This window comes from Lynx rufus, unplaced genomic scaffold (genome assembly GCF_022079265.1).
Source record: "Lynx rufus isolate CCGP_SWC_20201006 ecotype Redwood Valley unplaced genomic scaffold, mLynRuf1.p SCAF_11, whole genome shotgun sequence".
Classification (NCBI taxonomy): domain Eukaryota; kingdom Metazoa; phylum Chordata; class Mammalia; order Carnivora; family Felidae; genus Lynx; species Lynx rufus.
This window is the reverse complement of record NW_025814825.1, coordinates 39350546-39376885: the sequence shown is the minus strand read 5'-3', so window position 1 is coordinate 39376885 and position 26340 is coordinate 39350546. Positions and strand designations below refer to the sequence as shown.

Genomic DNA, 26340 nt, shown 5'->3' with positions numbered 1-26340 from the left:
GGAAAGGGCCCAGCGCGGATGAAATGCTGTCCGGAGAAACAGGCGCACGGCGAGTGCGCAATCTTTACTCCAGCGCGCCCAGGGCTGGCGCTGGGGCTTTCCTGTCGGGATGGAAGCTAGAACCGCCCTCCCCAGAGCCTCCCTGGGAGGGAAGTAAAACCAAGACGTCCCGCCCCGTACCCAAAACGTTACAACCACACAGTTTCGATCCATCTCTCCGCTTCCTGACCCTAGAGGGTTAAATCAGGAGGGTACAACGCCACCCCTTCCTCCTACTTCCCGCCTCCCCCCTCCACCCCCTTACCTTTAAAAAGTTAAAAAATGTCTGCAGTTGAAATCTCTTAAAGGGGCGGTGCTGGTGAACGAGTACTCTTGGCACGAGTCGCTGAGAAGGCTGGCTAGGGGCGTGAGTTCGCTCCACCAGCACCAAAACACTGAAAAAAAAAGAGAGAGAGAGAGAAAGAGAGCAAGAGAGGGGGGAAAAAAAGGAAAGGAAAAAAAACGGGGGGGGGGAGGCAGACAGACACACACTTTAGATAAGGACAATTAGTCACCAGTGAGACCCTGTAGGAAGAGAGGTTTAAATCAGAGGGATTTAATGAGGGTGCTCTGTGCCTTCCCTGAAGCCATGCCCTCTAGCAACTCCCGCCCCCCCTCGTGCCTAGCCCCGGTGGCTCTCTTCTTGGCTCTGTTGCTCCATCTCTCCCTTTCCTCCCAAGCTGGAGACAGGAGACCCTTGCCTGTAGACAGAGCTCCAGGTTTGAAGGAAAAGACCCTGATTCTACTTGATGTGAGCACCAAGAACCCAGTCAGGACAGTCAATGAGAACTTCCTCTCTCTGCAGCTGGATCCGTCCATCATTCATGATGGCTGGCTCGATTTCTTAAGGTAAGGCAGGGGCTTCCATGGATCATTTTTTTTTTTTTAAGTAACACCCCCCATCCCCCATTCCAAAGGGGGAAGAAGAAGAAGAAAATAAGCCAAGCGCATCTCACAAAGAGAAGAAAAGAGGTTTTCCTTCTCCTGGAATATTTGCTGTGAGGCTTTAACTGGTGATTGAGAAAAGCAATGTTTTCTATTAAGATGCACATGTTTGCAATGCAGAAGGCATTTCAGAAACTTATCAGTTATGACTGAAAAAATGTTGTGCTTACATATATCCACAATTAGCCTCCCTGTCTCCTTCTGAAAAAGAAACAAGAGGTTCAGGGCAGTTACAAAAGTGAAGAAAAGGTCTCGAGCAACAAAGACCCGAGAGGAATGGGTGCATGTGTGTGCCTGTGTGTGTCTGTGAGTGTTCAAGCGGGGGATAGCACGAAAGTGGAATTTTCCACGAAAAGATCGATTTGTCCGTTCTCTCCCACTCCCAGACAGAAAACGAATTTAGGCAGAGGCTTGAGCGGTGGGCAAGTTAGATCGGATATTTTAAGTTTTCTTTTATATACTCCGCTGTCCTCTCCAGACTTCAGGACTTTGTAAGAGGCTTTTTTATAGACCGAATGGCCCCCCAGTCCCTCCTCCTTAAATCTCCTGCGGTAACTGCATAGTTTGGTTTTTCTTTAAAGAAAAAAAAAATTCTCGCTCCAGTGATAGGGTATATAAGCAGAGCGGAAAGGGTCCTAGAAATACTCCGGGGATGTTTCAGAGGTCTGAACCTGGCACCAGCGGATTACCGAACCCCGTGGTTTGTACCATGGACTCCCCTCTTATTCAAGGGCTTGGAATCTAATTGGGCTCACTCTCTCCCTGGGTTGTTACTGTGTAGCAGTTAGACAACTAATCAGGGACAGTTGCAGTGCAAAAAAAAAATAAATAAATCGTCTGCAATGTCGAATCCAAGTGTTGAGTTATTAAAAATTCCCTCCGAATGGGAGCCTCAGCTGTGGGCTCTCCCGAAGAGTCCTGAGCGCTCTCCCAGTCCCACTCTTCTGCCGGGAGGCCGCGTCCGCCGCGCGTCTTTCGTGAGTATCTTTCACTCCTTTCGAAATCCGCTTTGGTGCTGGCGCGCTCTCGCCCTTCGGTTGTGCGGGACCGCCGGGGCCTTGGCCGGGTCAGCGGACGCGGCAGGTAGCGGGAGGCGCCACGTGGAGCACTCCTTCCACGTGGAGCACTCCTTCCACGTGGAGCACTCCTTCCACGTGGAGCGAGCGTTGCAGGAAGACCAGCGGCTGGTGTTGTTGCCGCTGCGGTCGTTTGTTTATGCCCGTGCCTCCGCTGGGAAGGCGGGAAGAGCTCCGCGCCGCCCGGCGTCCTCCTCGGGCCCTTGCAACGGAGCGCGTCTCTAAGCTCGTGTGTTGGTGGGGGGCGACTGGGTTTTCCGAAAAACACGCCCCACCTGCACTGCACTACTCCAGCTGCGCGGACGCCCCCAGGCTTCTTTTTCCTACCTTCCTTTCTTTTTAAACCATCTTGTTAAATGCTTGCTGCGGAAAGGATTCTGGTAGGAAGCTCTTCGGGGAAGAAGCCGTGGCGGGGCGCATTTGCATTAGCTGTACAGGCTTCCGGACGGATGGTGGTTGGAAATGCCTTTTCCGCGGGGCCGCACCCGTGCCGAGGCCTCTGCCCGCCGCGGGCCCACGCGACGCCCAGCCGGCGCCTGCTCCAGAACGCAGTCTTGGAGTCCTCCGCCAGACGTTCCCGGCCACCGGGCTTCTCGGTGCGGCAGTGCGCGGCTTTCAGGAACTCTCCGAAATTGGAGTCCCCAGCTTTTTTCTCTCATACCCACCTCCGTTATGATCCTCTGTAATTTCTCCATTTGGATTTGGATTTTCAGAACCTGAGCCAGCAAAGCGTTAAAAATAACTTACAGATCCAGATTCAAATTCTTTGGTGCTAAGAGCACTTGCACTGCTCTTTCGTCACCCCTTCCTGAAGTAGCGGTTGGCTTTTAAAACTGCTTACTTATGGAAATCCTGAAGCTAAATAAACGTAAATGCTGGTGTTCTGATGCTCCTCGAGTGCCCTCAGACGAGCAGGTCCACATTTCGGCAAACTTCACTTTTCCAAGAGTTGGCTTCCAAAGGGCGCCACGAAAAAGATGGAGTGGAGGGAGGATGTTACCCCTCCTGAGAGCCGGCTGAATTATTTTAGGGGCCAAAGAGACATTGCTTTTACCGTGCAAAGCCCGGATGGGGAAAGTTCTCAGAAAACCAGGGATTTACCCCGGCAGTCTCTCGCCCAGTGTTAGGGAGATGGATGCAGTTGTTACACGACAGTAGTATTAAAGGAAGATCAACTTTAGCATTAAAAAAGAACCAACCTGACCTCAGGTACCTGCTCTGAAAGAAAGGAGGCCTGTTTCACCTTCACCACTGAGGTTGCAGTGCCCCTGGGGCAGGGGATGCAGATTCCGGCTTCCAGCCTGTAAGTTTGGCAAAAGTCGGAGCTCTGCAGTCCACGCGCTGCGCGTCTCCGCCAGGAGCGCTTTCCCGGCAGTGGCAGAAGCTGGGCGACTGCGCCCAAGCCCCGTGTTCTCAGCAGAAGTGCCCCCCCCCTCGACCCCCCACACGCACTGCATTAACAAACAGACTAACCGACTGGGAAGAAGTACCTTTGGCGAGCGGCGTCGGGTTGTCTGAGGGAGGGGGCCGCGGCCGGCTGGGCGCAGGAGGCGTAGCCCGGGGAGCCAGGCGCACGCGAGACGCCGGGGCCCGCGCGGGTGGCGGGCTGGGGCTGACACGGCCCGTAGCCTCGGCCGGGTCGCTCTCGGATAGTGGGGAGAGAGCCGTGGTCGGCGCTCCGCTCCGGGTCGCCTCTCCTCACCCCGGATCCTTTTCTCTCTCTTTCTGTACCCCTGCAGCTCCAAGCGTCTGGTGACCCTGGCTCGGGGACTTTCGCCCGCCTTCCTGCGCTTCGGGGGCAAAAGGACCGACTTCCTGCAGTTCCAGAACCTGAGGAACCCGGCGAAAAGCCGCGGGGGCCCCGGCCCGGATTACTATCTCAAAAACTATGAGGATGGTGAGAAACGACTTACTTCCAGTCTAGCGGGATGGGGGACGTTTGAGGAACAGGAGCGAACTCTTGCTGTGTATGGGGGGGGGGGGGGGGAAGGTGGGTGGGTAGCCGGCTTGGAGGAGAGCCTGGTAGAAGCTCCTCTGAGAAGCTGGTAGCTGCGGGCTTGGGGACACTGGCGTGTGGCGCTTCTGACGCGGTTACGCAGAGGGGGTCACCAAGTTGTCCTGGTCCAGGCTGCCGGCCTTTCGCTGGGCTGCTGCGCTCCAGGGCCGAGAAGTGGTGGCCAGAACAATTAGCAGGCTGGTCCTGTGGGGAGATTAGCGGGTTTTTTGAGAAGATTCAGACAAGTTCATAGGCTACTAAGGGATCAGGGTCACGTTTGATTCCTAAAACTCTAGAAAAAAGTGCCTTTCTGGTTTTTTTTTTTTTTTTTTTTTTTTCCTATTTCTTGCTTTCCTGAGATGAGGATATGGGTGATTCAGCCTCTTTTGAAACCCACTCTAAAGTTTTGTGGATAATACCTTTTAGATTGGACCTTTGTTAGGGGATGTTTGAAAATCTCCACGGTGGGTTCTCCTTCAGACTGCCTAATGTCAGAGTCGCATTTTTTTTTTTTTTTCTGTTTTAAAATGAGATTGTGTGAATGCCAGCCTTCTTTCTTGCCAGGATCGAGTAGTTAAGTGTTGGAAGGGCTTTGAAAACTCCAAATCCTATTACAGTGTGAGAGACCAATCTTTTTAGGTTTGAACAGTCTCATTTTTACCAGGAAGAAATGAAAATGGCATTTTAAAGTTTTGTTTAGAGGGTATAGTATTAATGTATATGAACTTTCTTTGCGGAGAGGGGGACATAAGTCTTTCAAATAGTCAAGATGGGAATTGGTGGGTCCTCAGCTACTGAGGCTGTTTAGATTGTATAAAAGAGGTTTTGGTGTCCATTCTTGGAGGGTTATCTCTTCTCTGCTGTCCTTTCTCATAAGTGAGCCTCAGTTTTATTTTTAAAGGGCTCAAGGACAGGTTCTTAGAGCTCCCTGGATTTTGTTACATCTTGTCCTTGTAAATCAGCAAAACCAGGAAATGTCGTTGTATATTCTGGGGTTTCACTGAATGGGAATTCTGGAGAGATATATTTCAAGAGTGGCTGAGAAACTTTTTTTTTTTTAAGTGTCAGAATGGAGAAAGAGCAAAGCTGAGTCTTCTTGAGTTTAAAGCAAGAATAGGACTTACTCATGACATTTGCCAAAGTGTATAGGAGTTTAAGGTGACATCTTTTCAAAGGTAAATGTCATTACCATAAAAATGTGGATTGCAATAGATTTTGCTGTCACTTAGCATAAAATGCTGAAAGGTAAAAGCTAATCCTGAACAGCAGCTCTGATGGTAACTTGACCCAGGGCCTTATAGCTTCCAGGGTCACTGTCAACTCTGTGCTCAGACATGAGAAGGGAGAATATTACTGGTTTTCCTGATGAAACAGCTCTGGTTTGAATCCGTGTGAACTACTTCTTTGGTTTGTGGAAAAATGTAGAAGAGCCCCAAGAACCACTGACCATTATAAATTATAGGAATTGGCCTTTTTCTCCCAAACATGTACCTAGGATTATATTACCAATTCATTGAGAACATGAGATCTGCTTAAAATGAAGGATACAATTTGTTTCCCTTTGTGAAAGGAGAAAGTGGGCATCATGGGGAGAAAGGAAATTGGCAGAAAGCCGTGCCCCATAAAACTTCATAGCATTTAGAAAAAATCAGAGATCGAAAAGATCTAAGAGGTCATCTTCAATCTTCCCACCATTTCAGGGGCCAGTACAGGATCATTCCATATGGAATCCTTTTCTTGTTTTGTCCAACCTGGTATTAAATATCTCTAGGAATGTAGTTTTTATCACACTTATGGGAAAGAGTTCTTCTGTCCCGTAGGTTTTTGCCAGCATATTTATCCTGAATTTTTTTTTAAATACAGTATTCTCTAAATATTTATGACTATTTCTTTTTCTTTCTTTCTTCTTTTTTTTCTTTTTTTGCATTTTTAAGACCTCTGTCTTCAAACTAATTTGTCTTTGGTGTGAGTGTCAGCTTCAAAAAAAAAAGAAAGGTTTCCTGATAGCTGTTTTTTATCTAGACTACCTGGATTTAATTCCTTTAAAACTTTCTTTAAAGTCAGTACTTCCAGACGCTAATCTGTTTTATTGCTCCTAGCTGAACTCCTTTTGATTTATGTCTCTCCAGTAATAAGATGCTCTGAACTATGTCAGTATTTGAGACCTTAGCAGAGTTAAAGAGAGTAGGAGTGCCCTATTTCTGCCCTTTGATGCTCAGATATCCTTAAATCACCCATATCGTCTTTGTTGTTGCATGTTGCATTACAGAATTTAAGGCAAAAATGTTTTCGGTAGAGTCTTAGTAATTTTGCAAACATTATACTTTAGTTGTCACTCTTTATCCAGTGATAATTATCTCATCATGAACATCTTAAAAATAATTAGGTCTTCTTAGCAAATGGCCCTGTAATAGGCACTTGGGCATAAGCACCTTATTAAAAAAAAGATGTATTGACTTAAACATGATACAGAGTGATGACATACATTTTGAGTAATAAGATACCCTACTGGCAAATTATAAAATTGAATGCTATAGTTAAGAGAATATGGAATTTGGATTTAGAAAGCCTATATTGTAGGCCTCACTCTATCACTTTTGATGGTGTGGCCCTGGGCTTGCTGCTTCTCTGTAGCATATGGATGATGATAATACCTGCTGTGCATTGCTTCTGTGAGGCTTTTAAGAAGTAATGTGTGTAAAATATTGTGTCAGTTACAAAGCACTATATAAAGACTAAGGATCTTACTTTTATTAAGGGCAATTTCAGAATATTTATAACATTTAATATTTTAAGGTGGGATTAAGGAGTGAATAAGATTTGATGAGACAGAAATTTATACAGAAGAAAGGAGATAGAATTGGGGAATTGGTAAAAAGGATTAAGTGAATGTAGGGAGAATTGTTTTTAAGGGACCCAGGTAGAGAACAGGGTGGCTTACTTTTTTTATGGTAATGAGACAAGAGACTAATCTTTAGTTTTGTTATATGCTAAGAGTAAAATGAACCAATAGTACTTGGGTAAAATACACTTTTATAGTTAATGTATTCATATAACCACCTTGCTGTGATTTGTTGTTGTTTCCCCCTGAATTAATAGGGCAGTTAAGTCAAGTGGCTTCTATTTTCCAAATACTTTTAAGCACTTTAATGCCACTGCATTTTCTCTAACTTTCTAAAACTATTGTTTACGTATCACTTTGGGATGGTCTCTGGTTACTCTTTTAATACAGTTATCTACTCTATGCTTAGGCAGCTTGAATTTCATACAAACATGGTGATGATGGAAGAAATAAAAATAGGATTGTTTTTTTATACCTTGGAATCTTACCTTTTTCCTTACCTTTTGTACACACCATTTATTATGCACATCAAAAGCCAGCTTAATGTCTAAAATATCATACATATTATATCACTCTTCTCAGAATTTCTGATTATTTTTGGATTGCTTTCAGAAAATGTTCAAACTCCTCAACTTTACGTTCAGAGCCTTTCACATTTGCACTTCAGCTTACATTTTGGATCCTGTGTTTTCATATACTTTTTATTACAGTCCTTGATTTTCATGGTCTCCTTAAAGCACCCTCATTATTTCAACCCTATACCTTTGTTCAGCCAGATATCTCTGCTTCGAATGCCTTTCTCTTGGCTCTGTTCAAGTCTCACCCCCTACCCAATTCCTGAAGGCCCATTGCAAATGCCCCTTATTTTCACAAGGCCTTTCCTGAGCATGTCATTATGTAGTGATCTCTTCTTTCTGTGGACCATTGTAGCTTTTACTCTTTATGTTGTTCTTTTTGGCTCCTTCTGCCTTGTTTTGCTCTTTAACTTTTCACATGTATATGAAAAGTTTTCCTTTCCATTAAATGCTTTACCTTTTCAATTAGAATCACATCTTTATAGGAAGGGACCATATCTAATTATTGTCTGTTCTGAAATGTCTAGCATTATATAGAGCTTCGGCAAATATTTTTGGATATATATTGGGTTAAGAGCACTGTTAAAGCCCTAGGAAAATGGAGGTGATTAATGAAGAAATGAGTGAATTAGTATATGAAGATTCTATTCCTTTTTTACTTTCAATGCACAATCTTAGAAGTCCATTCTTAATGCTTATTTTAATGATATTCTTCATTATTTTAACCATGTACTCTTAAGTAGTCTAAGTCATCTTGGTTTCATGCTATGCATTAAATCAACCTTACCACCTGGTTTAAAGCTTTGCACTGGACCTATACTGTTTTTATATTGTATCTGTTTCTTCTTTGCCTTGACTTTTGCTTTTCCTTGTTAGCGTCTTATATAGTTTTATGCCTGATTTTCCAATTCCTGATTTAATAGTTCTTTTTCACAAACTTTGAAAGTTGTTTTTTTTAATCTCCCTCATCTTGAAGATTTTCTCTTCAGAGACCTTCTCAAATTCTAAATGATGAATGTGAGTGCACTTTATACACTCTAAGGCACTGTATGACTATTATTATTGTTCGTCTTTCTCCTGAAAGTTTTCCCAGTTTTAGAGGTGAGGTCGTTAATTCTTTTTCTTTCTATTTCCTTTCCATCAATCAAGACATAAGACCTAAGAATAGCACAACTGCCAAAATACATATTTGCTTTGAACTTCCCTACCTTTTACCATCTCATTTTATTTCACAGAAAGGTTTCTTGAAATTCAATTACATTTAACAGGTATTTATTGATTATCTACTCTGTTTAGTTTCATGCTGGGCAAAGAATGGCAGAATATTGAAATAGTGTCCCAAATCACCATTAGAACACAACAGTAATAATTTCTATAGGCAAGATCTACTAATCAGTGTTAAAATAAGTAGGTGAGACCTTAACATAAAACTGGATATTTGCATAACTTCAAAGCATGTCTCCCATAATATTTATTAATGAGTTGTTGTGGTGGTTTTAGTTTGTGTCCACAAAATCTTCTTTGTCTAGGAGGTAGAACGTAACTTTTGTCCCTGTAAGTGTATGCTGGATTTGATGATTTGCTTCTGAAGAAGAGGGTCTGTAAAAAGGAAAAAACTAACTTGACAGTAGAGAAGCAGACAGACATCATTTCAACAAAGTGATCAAGCTTAATATAAACAGATAAGTCATGTTGATAATCATGTATTCCCTGATAAGATATGATGAGAAGGCACATCACCTTTATGATATTCTTTGCAAGAATTTCTAATTCTCTGTAATTATGAAAAACACTAGTGAAAACAAACTGAAAGACATTCTACAAAATAACTGACCTATACCCTTCAAAAGACACTGTCCCCACTGTCAATGAACTAATAACTTAATTAGTGAGATAATGTTTATACTGATAAAACTTAAGAGTAACTCAGAAACAATATGGAAAGAAGTACTAAGTGAGACATAATAGTTTGCCAAGTGTAACAGGAAAAGTAGAGATGAATATGGGCCAGATTTCAATAGGAGTTAGGTTGGGCCTTGTGAAAGATAGGTAGAATTTAGGCAGGTAGAGACAAGAAGAGAGGACATTTAACTGAAGAGAAAGAGCATGAGGCAAAGTCTAAATATGTGTTTGCGTAGTAAGGAGACCATCCTGGCTGCACAGAAGGTACATGTTAGGAATTATCTTAGTTCATGTTGCTACAACTATGTCATTTTTCTTTAAAAAAATTTGTTTTTAATGTTTATTTCTTTTTGAGTGAGAGAGAGAGAGGGACAGAGCATGAGCAGGGAAGGGGCAGAGAGAGAGGGAGACACAGAATCTGAAGCAGGCTCCAGGCTCTGAGCTGTTAGCACAGAGCCCGACACAGGGCTCAAACTCACGAACCGTGAGATCATGACCTGAGCCAAAGTCGGACGCTCAACTGACTGAGCCACCTGGGTGCCCCATATGTCATTTTTCTATAGAAGCCTATTTGCACATTTTTTTGTTAATTCAGAAATGTTTGTATTTAAAAAATATAAAAAATAAAGTACATCTTAGAAATGATTCTAAGAAAAGCTCATATTATTAGAATTATGTCTAAATTAAGTTTTAAGAAGTTCTAATGTATTTTTGTTAGCTCCAAAATATGTAATTGAAGAAGAAGAACAAGGAAGTACATGTTTGAGGGAAAAAGTTGGTTGGGTCAGTCTAGATTAGATTACGAGAATCTTGAGTTTTAGGCATAGCAAAATAGTATTGTTCCTATACAAAAATAGAGGCTGTTATAAGTTCTCTTATTCCATTGAAGAGGAGAAGGACATGTTTTCAACATGGGCAGTGATCCTTGCCCTCTTTTTAAAATTACTACACATGTTCACATACTCTAGCTGAAGTGTTTTATAATTGTACTTGGTGAAGTTTGAGTTATGAATCATGATTGAATTTAAAAGTGCATAATTTAAAATTTAAATTTAGGGTATATAAAAGAAAAGGCTTTGGAACTTGCTTGATAAGTTTTACATTATCCTTCTTATAGAATAATAACAGGCTAATACTTTATAATATTCATTCATTCATGAATTTACTCATTGAGCAGGCATCTAGTTCCTCTTTGACACTGAGGCTGAGAAGATGAATGGGGCCGAGGCATTAATGTCAAATTACACACTACTGATCTCTTGTCACTTTAGCAGTCGCAGCCAAAAGCAGTTGCTGGAGATTTTTAGGCTGAAGAAAAACTTCCAACTTCTTCATTTGGTATTTCATGATTTGTCTGCCAGCAACCTTAGAAGGATTTGATTCAATTTAATATTTTATTAAAGGGTGTCAGAAATCACCTGAAGTTTTATATATGTTTTATTCTGCCTTTTAGAAACAAAATGGATGCATTTTCTGTAATGTTTAAAATTTAGTACCCAAGTCCCGAGTGCTAGCTGAAGCTCACTGTGAATTTGAATATGGCATCTCACAAAGATGTAGTCATCCTCTCATTTAGCCACAACTTAATCATTGTGGCCATCTGTAGAGTGCTGAAAGTGGTAGAGGTTAGGAAACTCTGGGATCTGTTACAAGTAAAGGTAGCTTGGTTATTTCAGGGAATCAGAAAGTCCAGTAAATAAACCTTACAGTCACAACCACATTGTATAATTTATCACCTGGTCATTGGGATCAAAGGTAATGCAGACAGTTACGTGTTCCTGAACAACACAATTGTGCTACTGTTGCCAATACCAAATATCATTTCTCTTGCCAAATGAGTTTAAATTGTCTCTCCTGTTCTCCCAAGCCCTCCTGATGGGATGAGTACTTCATAGAAGAAGAGACATTTCTTTCATGATTCCCTGGGTCTGATCAGGCTGCCAGTCACATGGTCCGGGTTCCTAGAATCAGGAGCCTCTTCTGTGAATCCTTCATCAAAATGGATTAACTTCGGTGCTTTGTAGTGCCTTAATCAAGTTTTCAGCTATCTCAGTCTATGAGGCAGTGGATTGGGAACACCGAAGGGTGTGTGTGTGTGTGTATGTGTGTGTGTGTGTGTGAGAGAGAGAGAGAGAGAGGGAGGGGGGATACTAGCATGAGAGAATTTGATGTGTTTTATTTCTTGGACTCATCTGTGGATAGTGATGTAGTCAGGGTAAATACATATTTCTAGATTAGTGGCTGGTGTAACAAGGTATAGGTACCTTGTTGAACTCTGCTGTCCTTTGGTTTCATGATTTGGTTGAGTGAGGTTCAGTTCTGTCAGTTTTCTTCAATTTAGTATAGTGAAAAACTGTAATTTTGCTTAATTTAATAACGTTTTAATATAGTCAACTCTGTGCCAAGCTTAGTGCTAGATATTGGGGCTACCAAGAGGAATAAATCATGAACTGCAGTCTCAAAGTGCTATGGTCTTGTATATTTGTAGGATTTCAGAGTGGTCTCAGTATTATCTCTCTACTTCAGTCAGATTAATCTTTGCTTAGTCCCTCCACTTTGCTTATATATCCTCCACCTTGAGCATTCCTCTTCCCTCCTGAATCGAAAATTTTACTTGTCCTTCAAAGCTCTGCCCGTCTTTTCTCTTATTAAGCCTTCTGTTAAGCCAATCCCCATTCATCCCTCCTCATTTTCTGAATTTTTCTGAAATTCTTCTCTGAATACTCAATCTCATTTATTCCAAGTGCCCCAGAATTGATGTTTGATTAACTTAAGCAGACATCATTTTTGTCTCTAAGAATTTACAATCAAAACACACTGGTATTGACACACATAAAAATCCATATAGAGATAACTATCAACCCACTGCATGGAACAGACACTTTAAGTCAAACAAAGTGTTTATATTATTTACAAACCTTAATACATGTGTTTTGCTTTTTATGGCAAAGAATAAAGAGTAAAAAATGTAAGCTGCATATAGGAAAGATGGAGTACATAGCTATATGTATATATTTGTATTGAGGATGTTTGTATTGTTGGGGATTAAACCAGTGTCTTATTCTCACTTGCCCTGGAAAGGCAAAAATGCCTTGAAGTATCGAAGGTGAGATTGGAAAGCTGAAGAAAGGTAAATTGCCCAGAGTTGTGGCATACTCTGAAATAAGAGTGGATATTTTTCTGTAGCTTAATGATAGTAATGATATATTAATAATATTACTTAATGTTATTGAGTGCATGTTATGTGCCAAGTATTATTTTAAGGAATTTACATGCATTAACAAATTTAGTTCTCTTATCAATCCCATGAGGAAAGCACTGTTTTTTCCCACTTGACAGATGGGGAAACGAGGCACAGAGTGGGTAACTTGCCAAAGACCACCCAGTGAATGAGTTGGGTGACATCAGTTATTAAACCTGCAGGCTTAAATATCTTTTCAGGCACGTAAGACATACAAGAAATAATAACAACGAGAACTAGATAGGATACAGTCAAATGTTAAATGATGTAGGACAAGCTGTAAGGACTACAAGAGTTGAGAGGAGGTTAAGTGAGAGCTAGAGTAGTCAGGATAGGTGCCTTAGGAGGAGGGCTCTTGACCTGGCCTTGAGGATATATAATAATAATGCCAATAATAGCTACTGTTTGTTGCACTCTTAACTGTGCTTTACATATGTTACTTCGTTTAGTTCTTAAATCAATCTGATGAGAAGCCTTGTGTGTGGGTACGAAGAACCTGAGACTCAGAAAAGATGTGATTTGCTCAAGGTCATAAAGATGAGTAGTTGGTAGAGCCATAATTAGAACCTAGTCCTGTCTTCTCTTTACCCTGCTTAGGTAGGAGAGGGGTCCCGTCTTTGACTCATTCATTGTTTTATTCATTCATCCATTCATCTGTCTGGCACTCAAAAGCCCTATGTTAAACATTGTCAGTCATTAAAAATATGTGTGCCATAGTCCTTCCCATGAGGATAATTGAAAGTCTTGTGGGTTAGAACACAAAATAGTTGTTAGGTAAAACAACAAAAGAATGTAACCATAGACACATGAACAATTGAAAGAGATGGTTGTCACACTTTATGACATATTGAAGTAATAGAACAACAACTGAGCTAATGTGGAATAGAACTTACTAATTTCTCTGGGAAGGAGGTATTTTTTGAAATGGATGCATTGAAGAGAATAATAGAAATGGATAAATAGTGTTATTGACATAAGGGAAATGGCAGGATAAAAAGCAGAAAAATAAGTATATTTGAAAAAGTTGTTGGAAAGTTACAATCAAACTGTTGGGCAGTTTTAGAATTATTATTTATTTTTTTATTTATAAATGGAACTATACTCTGCTTTAAGTTCTAGGCCCAATGAAACCCTGTGAAGAGTAAGGGAATGGAGAAGGGTAAAGTTTCAAGAAAACCCTTTATACCTCCCTCTGTGTCTTTTTCTTTGAATTGAGATTGTGTTAAATTCAAGTGGAGAACACTTTTATGGTCACTTAAAATGAAGAAACCAAGGAACAAAGAGGTTTATAATTCTACAGAAAGTCTCAGGTGTGATTTAAGTAACTCTGCTGTTAAGTGGCAGAGCTGTTGTTGGACCCAGGACATTCTCAGTCTGAAGTTGGTCATTGTCACTCTCCTTATTATAGCCTAACAGCACCATGTTCCTTGTTCTTCTACCAAGAAAGCTTCCAAGGCCTTTCCTCGGGATTTATATTAGCTTGAGTCTGATTTGAAAGTTTGAGAATGGGCTATATGAAAAGTATATTTCCTTTGTGGCAGTTTCCATCTGATTTGGTCACTTGTCACCTCATTCTGTCACTTCTCTTTCAGTTCCCTGTCTCTGTCCTCTCACTGTCCTGCTGCCTGATTAATCTTTCTGAAACTCCACTGTCCCCCTTTAATTGCTCAGCTAGAAAACTTTAGAGACATCTCTTGTCTGCTCACTCAAGTTCTCACTCTCCTCTAGCTTTCCAAGGCCCTGGAGAGTCAGCCTCTCTCTCTGCCTTCATTTCTAACCCTTGGATTCCCCACTCTATCATCTGTTTGCCCACTTTCTACCACTTTCTGAATTCTTCCTACCTTGCAAATCTCTGCTCAAATTTGTCCTCCTCCTCTATGAATTCTTCAGTACTCAGCTCAAAGTGATTTGATTAATTTATTCCCTCATGAAACATTCATCAAGCCTGACTTTCTGAGGCTTTTATTATCTAAAAATCATTCCTTTGCCATGCTCTACCCTTAGATTTTAGATCACTGCGAGAGTGGTCATTGTATCATTTCTTTTGTTTCTATAACATCTAGTGGAGTGCCTTTTACATAGTAGCTCTTCAGCAAATACTTGTTGACTTATTATCTGCCATTTATTTGGTAGCTTAATATACTAAAGGGAATAAGCTCTCTTATGTTCATTGTTTTTGCTTTATAAAAATATTATAGGATATTTCTGGTTAATGCTTAACTTCTTTATTCATATTTTTACTTTTATTTATTTATTTATTTATTTATTTATTTAAAAAAAATTTTTTTTTCAACGTTTATTTATTTTTGGGACAGAGAGAGACAGAGCATGAACGGGGGAGGGGCAGAGAGAGAGGGAGACACAGAATCAGAAACAGGCTCCAGGCTCTGAGCCATCAGCCCAGAGCCCGACGCGGGGCTCGAACTCACGGACCGCGAGATCGTGACCTGGCTGAAGTCGGACGCTTAACCGACTGCGCCACCCAGGCGCCCCATATTTTTACTTTTAAAAGTTTATGCTTTTATTTATTTTATTACCAATCTAGTATATACTCACTAATATCAATTTGATGGTACACATACTAAATGACCCCCAGTCCCACTTTAGAGATATAGTCACTTAAAAAATTTTTTTTAATGTTTATTTATTTTTGAAGGAGAGAGAGAGAGACAGAGCATGAGTGGGAGAAAAGCAGAGAAAGAGGGAGACACAGAATCCGAAGCAGGCTCCAGGCTCTGAGCTGTCAGCACAGAGCCTGACGTGGGGCTCAAACTCACAAACTGAGGTCATGATCTGAGCTGAAGTTGGACACTTAACCAAATGAGCCACCCAGGCACCCCAGATATAATCATTTTTAATGGTCTGGCATGTATCTTTTTAGACCTTTTTCTATGTATACAGATGTATATAAACTTTTATATATATAATTGCGATCATATTGTATAACTTGCTTATATAGATAACCTTTTAGTCAGTAACCATGGTTTCTTTTTTAGTGAGTACATAATCCACGTGTGCATAAGCTGTAATTTAACCATTCTCTTTAATTCTTTCATTGGTACATTTTTGCAAGAGCTTCTGTTTGCTATTTGACTATAGTTTGTAACAGAGCAGTGCTGCAGTATCATATTTCTTTCTTCATATTTGAATTTGATTTAAATTATTTATTTTCCTCTAACATCTTTTTAAACACCCTTATCCATTTTAATCCTTTTAGCTATAATACATTCTTTGAGTAAATGTCAAGAAAACAGCCACAGCAAAACTAATTCTGTGCATCAAAGTATGGTTTCCTTTAGTGAAATAAGTGCTTTGTAAAGTTTTGGATACAGATGGAAAGTGACATGCAAAATATTTTGAGTTTTTGTTCAAATGTTATATCACTGTGTGATTTGAAAGAAATCCTAGGTGAGGATTTCTTGATTCTCTTTGAATGTCACTCATCTCATTAAAGCTGCTCTGTGGATTTGAATATCAGTCAGCCAAAGAAGTGAGATTTATGAAGACCTGGCATGATGTTTTGTTGGAAACAAACTAAAAAAGGCAGAAGATAGCCATTTTTGAATAGCTCCCTACTCAGTTGTTTGCAGGAGAAAAATGATTACACTTTACATTTGTAATGTTCTTTAAAGATTATAAAAACATTCCTGATCCTTAAAGGGACTGTGTATGGTAAGTTTATTTTAGATTTTGTCATTTTCATTTTATAAATGAGAAACAGACTCAAGGAAGTTGTTCAAAGTAACATGGTTTTTAAGTGGCAGGGCTGGGATTAGAATGCAGCACCTCTGCCTTCCAGCCGGATGCTGTTAAATGAGGCACCGTAGCTAATGACGGTCCCTTTACTCCACTACAGTGAACCAGGTGGGTGCTTGTATTCTGCAGTGGTTGGGACACTCTGAAACAAGTTGTACGGGAGGCTGGAATGGGTCTGTGGCTTTTGTGAGAGGGTGTGTTTGCTTGAAGGTGTGCTGGAGTCCAGTTTAGATTCTTGCAGTTTGGATTCTTGCATCTTTTTGAACTGGTTTTCATTAACCCCTGAACAGGCCACAGAATGCCATTCTCTGAGATGCCACCTGAATCTTAGACTCCCTTGAGACCGAGGTCCAAACCCAGGGTGAGGTTAGAACTAGCCCAGAGAATAGGACCAGGGGACTTTTGAGAGCATTCTGTGGGATGCCAGTATCTCTGAGGAGACTTCCAACAAAGAATTTAAAAGCCGACATTCATTAGCTATCACAGTGCACCCAGTGAAAGGGAGGAGGAGTCTGTTTCATTTACTATGGGCAGGCCCCCTGTGAGTAGGCAGAGCTGGAAATAGAGCATGAGCTTTTTGGTGATAATAGTCACTAAACCATGCACAGTTTAAAAAAATCTTTGTAATCGCCTTTGAGATAAATCTTTACGTGTCTCTCAGTGCCTTGATAGGTATTCTGTTTTCATCTGGGTGTTTATTTCCTTGCAATTGTTGAAAAACCAGATTGTGGAATTATTTGCCAGGCCATTATGAATCCCTTTGGAAGAGAAGACTCAGGTTAATTCCAGTGAGATATAAATTCAAAAGGAACTACAGGCCAGGCTTAGCCAAGTTAAAATCCGTAGGTGAAACTAAACATGTAACCTAAAACTATTACAAAAATAAATGGTATTGTTTCATAGACCATTTGTAGAAGCAAATGAATGGCACCCCAGTCCAAAGGTCAGGAGTTTCAACAACTTGCAGCAGAAAACTTACACTTATTAAATGTCTTCACTAGGGGTTTTTGTGTTAGTAGATGACTGAGGTCTTTTGTTTCTTCTGTTTCCTCATGGCAATAAAGTTGAAATTTAGCAAGCTTTCAAAATGAAATTTCTCGTAGAAGGTATAACCACAGGTTTTAAGTTTTCATCACCTAAATGTGGAACAGAATGATTGAAAACTTGGGGGGGGAGGGGAAAAGAGTTGAGGACACATGTGGTGTGTATCAAGAATCAGTGTAAATCAGGAAGGTGTGGTAAGGGGGATTTCCTGTGTTACAGAACTGCTGAAATAGTCCTCCCCCCCCCCCCGCCCCATCGGTACATTCCAAGTAAGGGTGCTGGCCTTTTCTGACACCTTGCAGAGAAGGTTTATCCCTTACCTGACACACTGTAGTTTCCTTGAAGCTTCAATCAACAGTTTGCTGCTAAGGAAAAACTCATCCTGGGGATAATGCATTCTTTGATTGTGTCCTTTCTTTGGTGCCTCATGAGTTTGGCAGGTACCTGCCCATAGGGTGGGGCCAGACTAGTACATTTGAGCCTGTTTTTTTTGTTGTTGTTTTTTTTTTTGTTTTGTTTTGTTTTAATTCATTCTCCAGGACAGTTATTTTTTCCAGTTTCCAGGTATGATGATAATAACTACCAATTATTGAGTACTTACACATTCCAAGTACTGGGCCAAAAGCTTTTCAAAGGTGATCAGTATTTTTTCTTCACAACCCCATAAAGCAGGTACTCTTAACTGTCCCATTTGATAGAAGCCTAGAGATGTTAGTCAGTGGTTCTCAATTCTGGCTGCACATTAGAATTTGCCAAGAAAGCTTCAAAAAAATATTAGGCCCTTGGGGTTGGGCATTGTGATTTTTAAAAATCTCTGCAGGTGCTTCTAAAGTGCATGTTGTAGTAAGAACCTTTGGGTGAAGTGATTTGCCTAAGGTACCCAAGCTGGTCTGTTATGGAGTTCAAATCTACACAGTCTGACTCTAAAGCCCAGGCATAGCCAGCTCTATCGTAGTGATGCCTAAATTCTTATATGCATGTAAATCACCTGGATCTAGTTAAAAATGAGATTCTGCATTTCTAAGAATCTCCTAGGTCTTTCCTATGCTGCTAGTTTGGGGACCATACTTGGAGTAGCAAAGCTTTGCTGCTAGTTACTAATATTGGTACCTATGGTCGCCAGAAGGGGAAACTGTTCACTGAAAGGCAGCAGCCTAATGAGGAACTGGGAGGGGCTTCTCATCCATTTTACTTTAGTGATGGTGACAGAGATCATGGGCTGATTATATAAACTTTTCAATGTTTTCCCAGGGCTAAATAGCCTGTTTCAGGTTACTTTCCTGTCCTTGAGGACTTTCCTGTCCTTGGAACTTCATGTCTGTGGCAAAACTAGTTGTTGAGGCATTTTCATCTATGAGGTAGGAATATGGGGTGTAATTGTTAAGTTGCTTAGCTTTTAAAACCCTTTCCTCTTTTTTAAGGAGGCTGAAACAGAGGTTTAGATAGATGAGAAATTACAAGAAATCCTTGAATTTTTGTTAAATGCTCATTCAAGGATATAGTCCTTGCTCTAATAGAACTTACACTTAGTAGGAAAAAGTGACATATGCAATAGATAGTGATGTGTAGAAACATGAATAGACAAATTACAGAGGAATAGGCAGTAAGCTTTACCTGAAGTACTTGGGGACAGCTTCACAGGTGTCACCAGACAGATTTTCTGTTATTCTGATTGTTGTAAATGTTTATAAGAGTGTAGGTTATTAAGACCATTGCCAAGATTTCTTAAGTTTTTTTCTGTATTACAGAGTGGTTTTATAATTTTGATGTTAAGGGTCCAGGTGATTCTTATCAATAGCGTACATGAAAAAAATGGAGGTTAAATGTATTTTCTTCTGGAAATAGTGTCAGTACATCAACAATCTACATTTATTGAGCTCTTCCAAGGTGCTGTAAGCATTATCTCATTTAATCTTTTAAAAAAAGTTTCCTTGAGATATAATTTACATTCAGTATGGCTCACATTTAAAGTATATACTTTAATGGCTTATAGTATATTCACAGGGTTGTGCAACCATCACTACAGTCAATTTTAGAACATTTTTATCACTCCAGAAGGAAACCTTGCACTGCTTAGTTATCTCTCCCTAGATTCTCCCCTCCCCTAATCAAGGCAACCCCTAATATACCTTCTGTCTCTGTGGGTTTTGCCTATTCATGAACGGAATTGTACAATATGTGGTTCTTTGGGACTGATTTCTTTAACTTAGCATAGTGTTTTCAAGGTTTATGCTTATTGTAGCTATATTGGTACCTCATTTGTTTTTATTGTCAAATACTATCCCACTGTATGGATATGTCACATTTTGTTTATGCTAAAAGAATTTTTTTTTAGTTGATGAGTATAATGAAGGCTTTTTGTTGCAATGCTTTTGCCTTTGGTATTTCTCACTTTCCATTTGGTCTTACTGTTGGTCTTACTGTTCTAGGCCTTCTATGAAAATGGTAACCTGTTAATGAGGGTTAGTGCCCTAATTTCTTTGAAAGGAAGAGAATAAACAGTTCCTGAGCGCCTACCCTCTGCAAGGCACTTTATTTTACATCTCATTGAATCCTCACAGCAACCTTACTAGGCAGATTTTCCAGATACCACCGTTTAAATAGGAGGAAACTGAGTTCAGGGAGATTTAGTAACTTGTCCAAGTCTACAACTAGAATTTGACAGAGTCAGAAGATCTGTGTTTTTCCGATACATGGTTGCTTCCAATCCATTTTAGAATCTCATAATACCCAGTTCAGTGATGAGTAAATAGTGGATGGTCACAACACTTATTTATGTGTATTGAATTCTTGTTTTAACACACTTTTACAACATTTAAAAGATAGAGACTAATGATCCTCTGACTATAAAGTAATGATGCCTAAGGACTCACTCCACACTTCATCTTTAGAGTAGATCTCTGTCTTTTGCATGTCTGTTATTGAATGTATGGTGGTATTTTAAAAATCAGTGTATTTTAGTGAACCTGAACATAGTATATGCTCAATAATATTTGTTGAAAAAATAATGAATGGGTTAGGTTGTGGTGGTCTGGAATCCATTAAAATGGAGAACAAGTCTTTAATTCATGTAACTTGAAGGTGTTGTCTTTCTAGGAGTTGTTTCTGGATCTGCATTTGCAATCCCCATTGACCAGAAGAGCCCTGGAGTCTAAAGCGAATCTACAAGTCTAATGTATTAAGATACTCACATGTAGAAAATAGAGGTCTTGTGAAACTGCAGCTTGCATGTGAAGAAGGAGCTCTTACATCTTGAGAGTCTTGCTGTCTTAGAGCTAGCTTGTTTACTCAAAAGGAAAAAAAATTACAAGGAACAACTAAAAATTTTACAGACAAAAGCTAAATGGACAACTTTTAGTAATTGGATATGAAGAGGACTAGAATTCCTGGATTCAGTTCCCAGCCTAGCAACTGATTTTCTACACTGCCTGCAGTTCCTGGCTTGCTCCCCCAGTGATCTCATTTGCTGTGGTAAGGGCATGGAAGTGAGCATTGTGAAACCGTCATCACTTTGGTAGGCTGATGAGTTACCACCATGGAGAACAGTGTCATGCTCATCTTCTGACAGTCTTGGTTTATTGGAAGTTGGAAGGACTCTGGAAATAACTGTGAGCAGTTTTACTGAGAAGTAAAATTTTCTTGGGAATGAAAAAATATAGGGTAGGTTTTGTTTTATGAGTATTAACCCTTGATCCTTTCACTAGTGTTTTTAGTCATAGTACTTAGAAATGAAGGGATGCTCTTTATCTTTTGTTTATTTGTTCCAAAAATAATTAATGTTTGGGACACGATGAACTAAAGGTTAATGATCATGTGCCATTGGGCCAGTCCCATTTCCAAGGCCATTTGGGAACCAATTGTAAAAGGCTTTCCTTGAGAAGTGAAGTTGGATTGGGGTTTGGGATTAGATTGTGGAAGACAATTTTATAGTAAACTTGAGAGTTCAGGAGTTGGATTTTATCCTTTAGACAACAGAGAATCAAGGAAGGATTTCAACTAGGAAAATTATGTGTAATCTTTTAGGGAGATTTATCTCATGGTTCCTCACAGCACAGAATAAAAACAGTGGTAGGTTGGTAGCTGCAGAGGGACCAATGAGAGGCTGGTAAAGATAACGAAGAGTGAGATGAGAACAGATTACATTAATGAAGCAGCAGTGGGAAAGAAAAAAACAGGGAGTCATTACAAAGGAAAAATGGACAGGACAGGGAAATTGATTTGATACGGATAGTATCCTTTGCAATTAATTTGTGCCCCAGTTCTAACATGAAAGGGAGAGTTTTTTGCTTTTTATTTTTGAGATTCACTGGGATCAAACTATGCTATACACTGCAGGATTAATAGCATTAGCATGAGTCAAACTTAATTTTTAAAAATTTAGTGAGTGCAGAGCAGGTTTTTGGCTCTGTGAGTTCAACTGGAAATAATCCCCTTTCCTACTATTTATTGATTGATTTACTTACTTATGTATTTACTTAGCCTGATTCTTATACTCAAAGGCAAATAAAGCCAAATTGGATAGTTGGGGAGGGGTTAAAAAATGTTTTCCACATATTAGTACATGGGCAGAAAACACTTTTGTATTTTAGCCTTTGTCAGTATTTGTGACATATTTATATGATAGATAAGTATGGATCTAGTTAACATATAGGGGAGAATTTTTTTTCCTGTAGGTAATGTGCACTGTTAAACCTGCCCTGTTGTGCTACAGTTATATGCTCTTGCTTGTAAATAGGGACTAGGTGAGTGAGTGGATGGGACATTTCTTCTACTTCATCATCATCATGATCATCACTGTTGTCATTGTTACCATCTGTGCTATTTATTACTAATGACTTTTGTTAAATACTTAGTATGAGTCAGATGTTGTACCCACGTGATGCCTCCTATTTTAGTTAATTTTCATAACCATGTTATGAGGTGGAGGTAACATTTTTATTATTGCACAGATGAGGAAATTCAGGCTCAGAGATATTAAATAACTTGTTAAAGATTATACAGCTAGTAAGTGGCAGAACTAGGACAGGAATTCAGATCACTTTGACCCCAAAGCTCTATTATGTCTAGTAAAATATTTCCAAGTACCTCCAGCAGTTATGTAGGGAGCATCAGTATTAGAGTAAAGTAAGCACTGTAATACTTTTGTAACTCCTAAAGAAAATCTGATTCTAGAGGCAAGGAATTATTTACAGAATGTTGGATACAGTGTTCTAGGTGCCTATTACTTTGCTACACACTGAACACATTTTAATAAGTCAGTGACTAATAGTAATGAGTCATTATCTGCTCCAGTAGGATTGTTTTTTAATTGTGGTAAAAAACACATAACATAAAATTTACTATCTTACAACTAATATATGACTATATGAATGTAAAGTTGCAAGATAACAAAATCAACATACAAAAATCAGTTGTGTTCCTGTACACTAACAATGAACAAGAAAACAAACCCATTTACAATAGCATCAAAGAAAATAAAATACTTAGGAACAGAGTTAACTAAAAAGGTGAAACACTGAAAGCTACTCAGCATTGATGAAATAAATTAAAGAAGACACAGGTAAATGGGAAACATCCTGTGTTCATGGATTGAACGAGTTAATTTTGTTAAACTTTCCATATTACCCCGTGATTTGAAGATTGAATGTAATCCCTATTAAATCCCAATGGTACTTTGATATCTATTTCTATACTGAAATAGATAAAACAGTCCTAAAGTTCATTTGGAACCACAAGGGACCCTGAATAGACAGAAAGAAAAACAAAACTGGAAGTATCACACTTCCTGACTTCAAAATATTACATTTCTCCTAGATTGTCTCATTTGTTGCGTATAGTTTTTCATGATAGCTCTTACAATTTGTATTTCTCTGGTGTTGGTTGTTATTTTTTCCTACAAAATCATTTGTGATTTTGGGCCCTCTATCTTTCTTTTTTTTAATGTGTCTGGCTACAGGCTTATCACCTTTGTTGATCTTTCAAAGAGCCAGCTTCTCGTTTCATTGATCTGTTCATTTTTTAGTTTCTGTATCATTTATTTCTGCTCTAATTTTTATTATTTCCTTCTTTCTTCTGGTTTCAGGTTTTACTTGTTGTTCTTTTTCTAGCTCCTTTAGGTGTAAGGTTAGGTTGTTTGAGATTTTTCTTGCTTCTTGAGGTAGGCCTGTATTGCTATACAATTTCCTTTTAGAACTACTTGTGCTGTATCTCAAAGGTTTTGTACTGTTGTGTTTTCATTTTTGTTTCCGTGTACTTTTTGAGTTTTTTGATTTCTTGGTTGACCCATTCATTGTTTAGTAGCATGTTATTTAACCTTCATGTACTTGTGGTCTTTCCAGATTTTTTCTTGTGGTTGATTTCTAGTTTCATAGCATTGTGGTCAGAAATGATGGCTGGTAGGACTTCAGAGGAGGTAGGTGGGAGGACAGGTGAAACAGGGATGGGGATTAAGGAGGGCACTTGTGATGAGCACTGAGTAATAATATGGAAATGTTGAATCCCTGTATTGCACACCTGAAACTAATGTAACACTGCATGTTAACTATACTGGAATTAAAATAAAAATATATTAAAAAGCTACAGTAATGAAAACAATGTGGTACTGCCATAAAGACAGACACATAGACCAGTGGAGCAGTATAGAGATCTGGAAATAAATCCAAGCATATATAGTAAACTGATCTTCAACAAGCATGCCAAGAATACAAGATGAGGTAAGGCCAGTCTCTTCAATAAATGGTGTTGGGAAAACTGGATATCCACTATCTAGATGCAAAAGGACAAAATTGGATCCTTATCTTACACCAAACACAAAAATCAACTCAAAGTGGGTTTGAGACTTAAATATAAGACCTGAAACTGTAAAAACTCCTAGAAGAAAACATAGAGGGGATGCTTCATAACATTGGTCTTGACAGTGATTTCTTGGCTGTGACACCAAAACAAAAGAAAAAAAAAAAAAAAAAGACAAGTGGGACCACATCAAACTTAAAGTTTCTGCATAGCAAAGGAAAGAACAAAGTAAAGATGCATCTTACAGAATGGGAGAAAATATTTGCAAAATGTATATCTGATAAGGGGTTACTATCCAAAATATATAAGGAACTACTTCAACTCAACAGTAAAAGCAAACACAAAACCAGAAATGGATACCTGGGTGGCTCAGTCGGTTAAGTGTCAACTCTTGATTTCAGCTCGGTCATGATCTCATGGTTTGTGGGGTTTAGCCCTGTATCGGGCTCTGTGCTGTCAGTGCAGAGCCTGCTTGGGATTCTCTCTCTCTCTGTCTCTGTGTGCCTCTCCCCTGCGCGCTCTCTCTCTCTCTCTCTCTCAAAATGAAGAAATAAACTGGAAAAAAAACCTGATTAAAAACTGGGCAGATGACTTGAATAGATATTTTTCCACAGAAGACATACAAATGGCCAGAAGATATACAAATGGCTAATCAAGTATATGAAAAGATGCTCGACGTTACTAATAATCAGGGAAATGCAAATCAAAACCACAATGAGGTATCACCTTATACCCTTTAGAATGGCTATTATCAGAGAAACAAAAGATAACAAATGTTCGTAAGGATGTTGAGAAATTAGATCCCTTGTACACCGTTGGTGGGATGTAAAATGGTGTAGCTACTATGGAAAAACATGTAGAAGTTCCTCAAAAAATTAAAAACAAATACCATATGATCCAGCAATATCATTTCTGGGTATTTATTCAAACAAATTGAAATCAAGTCTCAAAGATACTTCATTCCTATATGTTCATTGTAGCATTATTCACAATAACCAAGATATGAAAACAACCTAAATGTCCATTGATGGATGAATGGATAAAGAAAATGTGGTATGTACATACAATGAAATACTATTCACCCTTAAAAAAAGAGAGAAATCCTGCTATATGTGATAACATGTTTGAATCTTGAGGACATTGTACTAAGTGAAATAAGCCAGTGACAGAGTAACAGACACTGTATGATTCCACTTATATAAGGTATCTAAAATAGTCAAACACATAGAAGCAGAGAAGAATGTGGTTGCCAAGGACTCAGGGGAAGGAGGCTTAGGGAGTTGCCGTTCAGTGGGTATAAAGTTATGCAAGATGACTAAGTTCTAGAGTTCTACTGTACAACATTGTGTAGCATCTATAACAATATTATATTGTACACTTAAAATTTTAAGAGGGTTGGTCTCGTGTTCTTACCACAATAAAAAAAGATTTCTACATAACAATAGTATAAAACCCCAAAGTTTATTATATAAATATAGTAGGGTTTTAAAGTGTACTCTGTGACTATTTTTGGCATCTTAACTTAATAGTAAGCTCTGGAGTCCATGTCTTTAATTTCTTTAATACCTTGTGCTTTTAAAATGGTGAAGAACCACATGATTAATGGATAGATTTACTAATTATGAGGAGACTAAGGAATTTAAACTGATGGAAACTGATTTTTAAAATAACATTATCATTTTTCTTTTAAGTTTTATTTAAGTAATCTCTATATCCAACGTGGGGCTCAAATTCACGACCTTGAGATCAAGAGTTGCATGCTCTTCTGACTGAGCTAGCCATGTGCCCTGGAGACTAATTTTTTTTTAACTTTTACTCTGTGCCAGACACTATGCTAAATGTTTATTACAGTTTGTTTTATTTAAATAGTTACAGAACCCTGAAGGGAAGTTATTACTACTTACCTTTTAATGAGGAGGCATCTGAGATTCAGAAACAGAATTGTGAGATGATATGGTTAGTACGATTTGAAACCAGGTCTTTGTTATAGTTTTGATTGTTTTTTCTTATTCCAGAAACATATCTCTATAGCTAGTAAAAGTTACTGTGACCTTGGGAGAAAATTACCATCTTAACCACTTTTTAAAACAATTTTTTTTGAGAGAGAGAGAGAGTAAGTGAAGGTGGGGAGG

At 39.2% G+C, this 26340-nt stretch overlaps 1 protein-coding gene across 3 annotated transcripts in view; it reads left to right on the top strand.

Annotated features, from left to right (window-relative positions):
* The first annotated feature begins 598 nt into the window (after window positions 1–598).
* HPSE2 (heparanase 2 (inactive)) overlaps window positions 599–26340 on the top strand; it is a 670247-nt gene continuing 644505 nt past the window's right edge. For all 3 annotated transcript variants that reach the window (XM_047072673.1, XM_047072672.1, XM_047072671.1), the window contains exons 1-2: window positions 599–888; window positions 3800–3957. In XM_047072673.1, the coding sequence (XP_046928629.1) occupies window positions 599–888; window positions 3800–3957 (448 nt within the window). The remainder of the gene's footprint in view (window positions 889–3799; window positions 3958–26340) is intronic.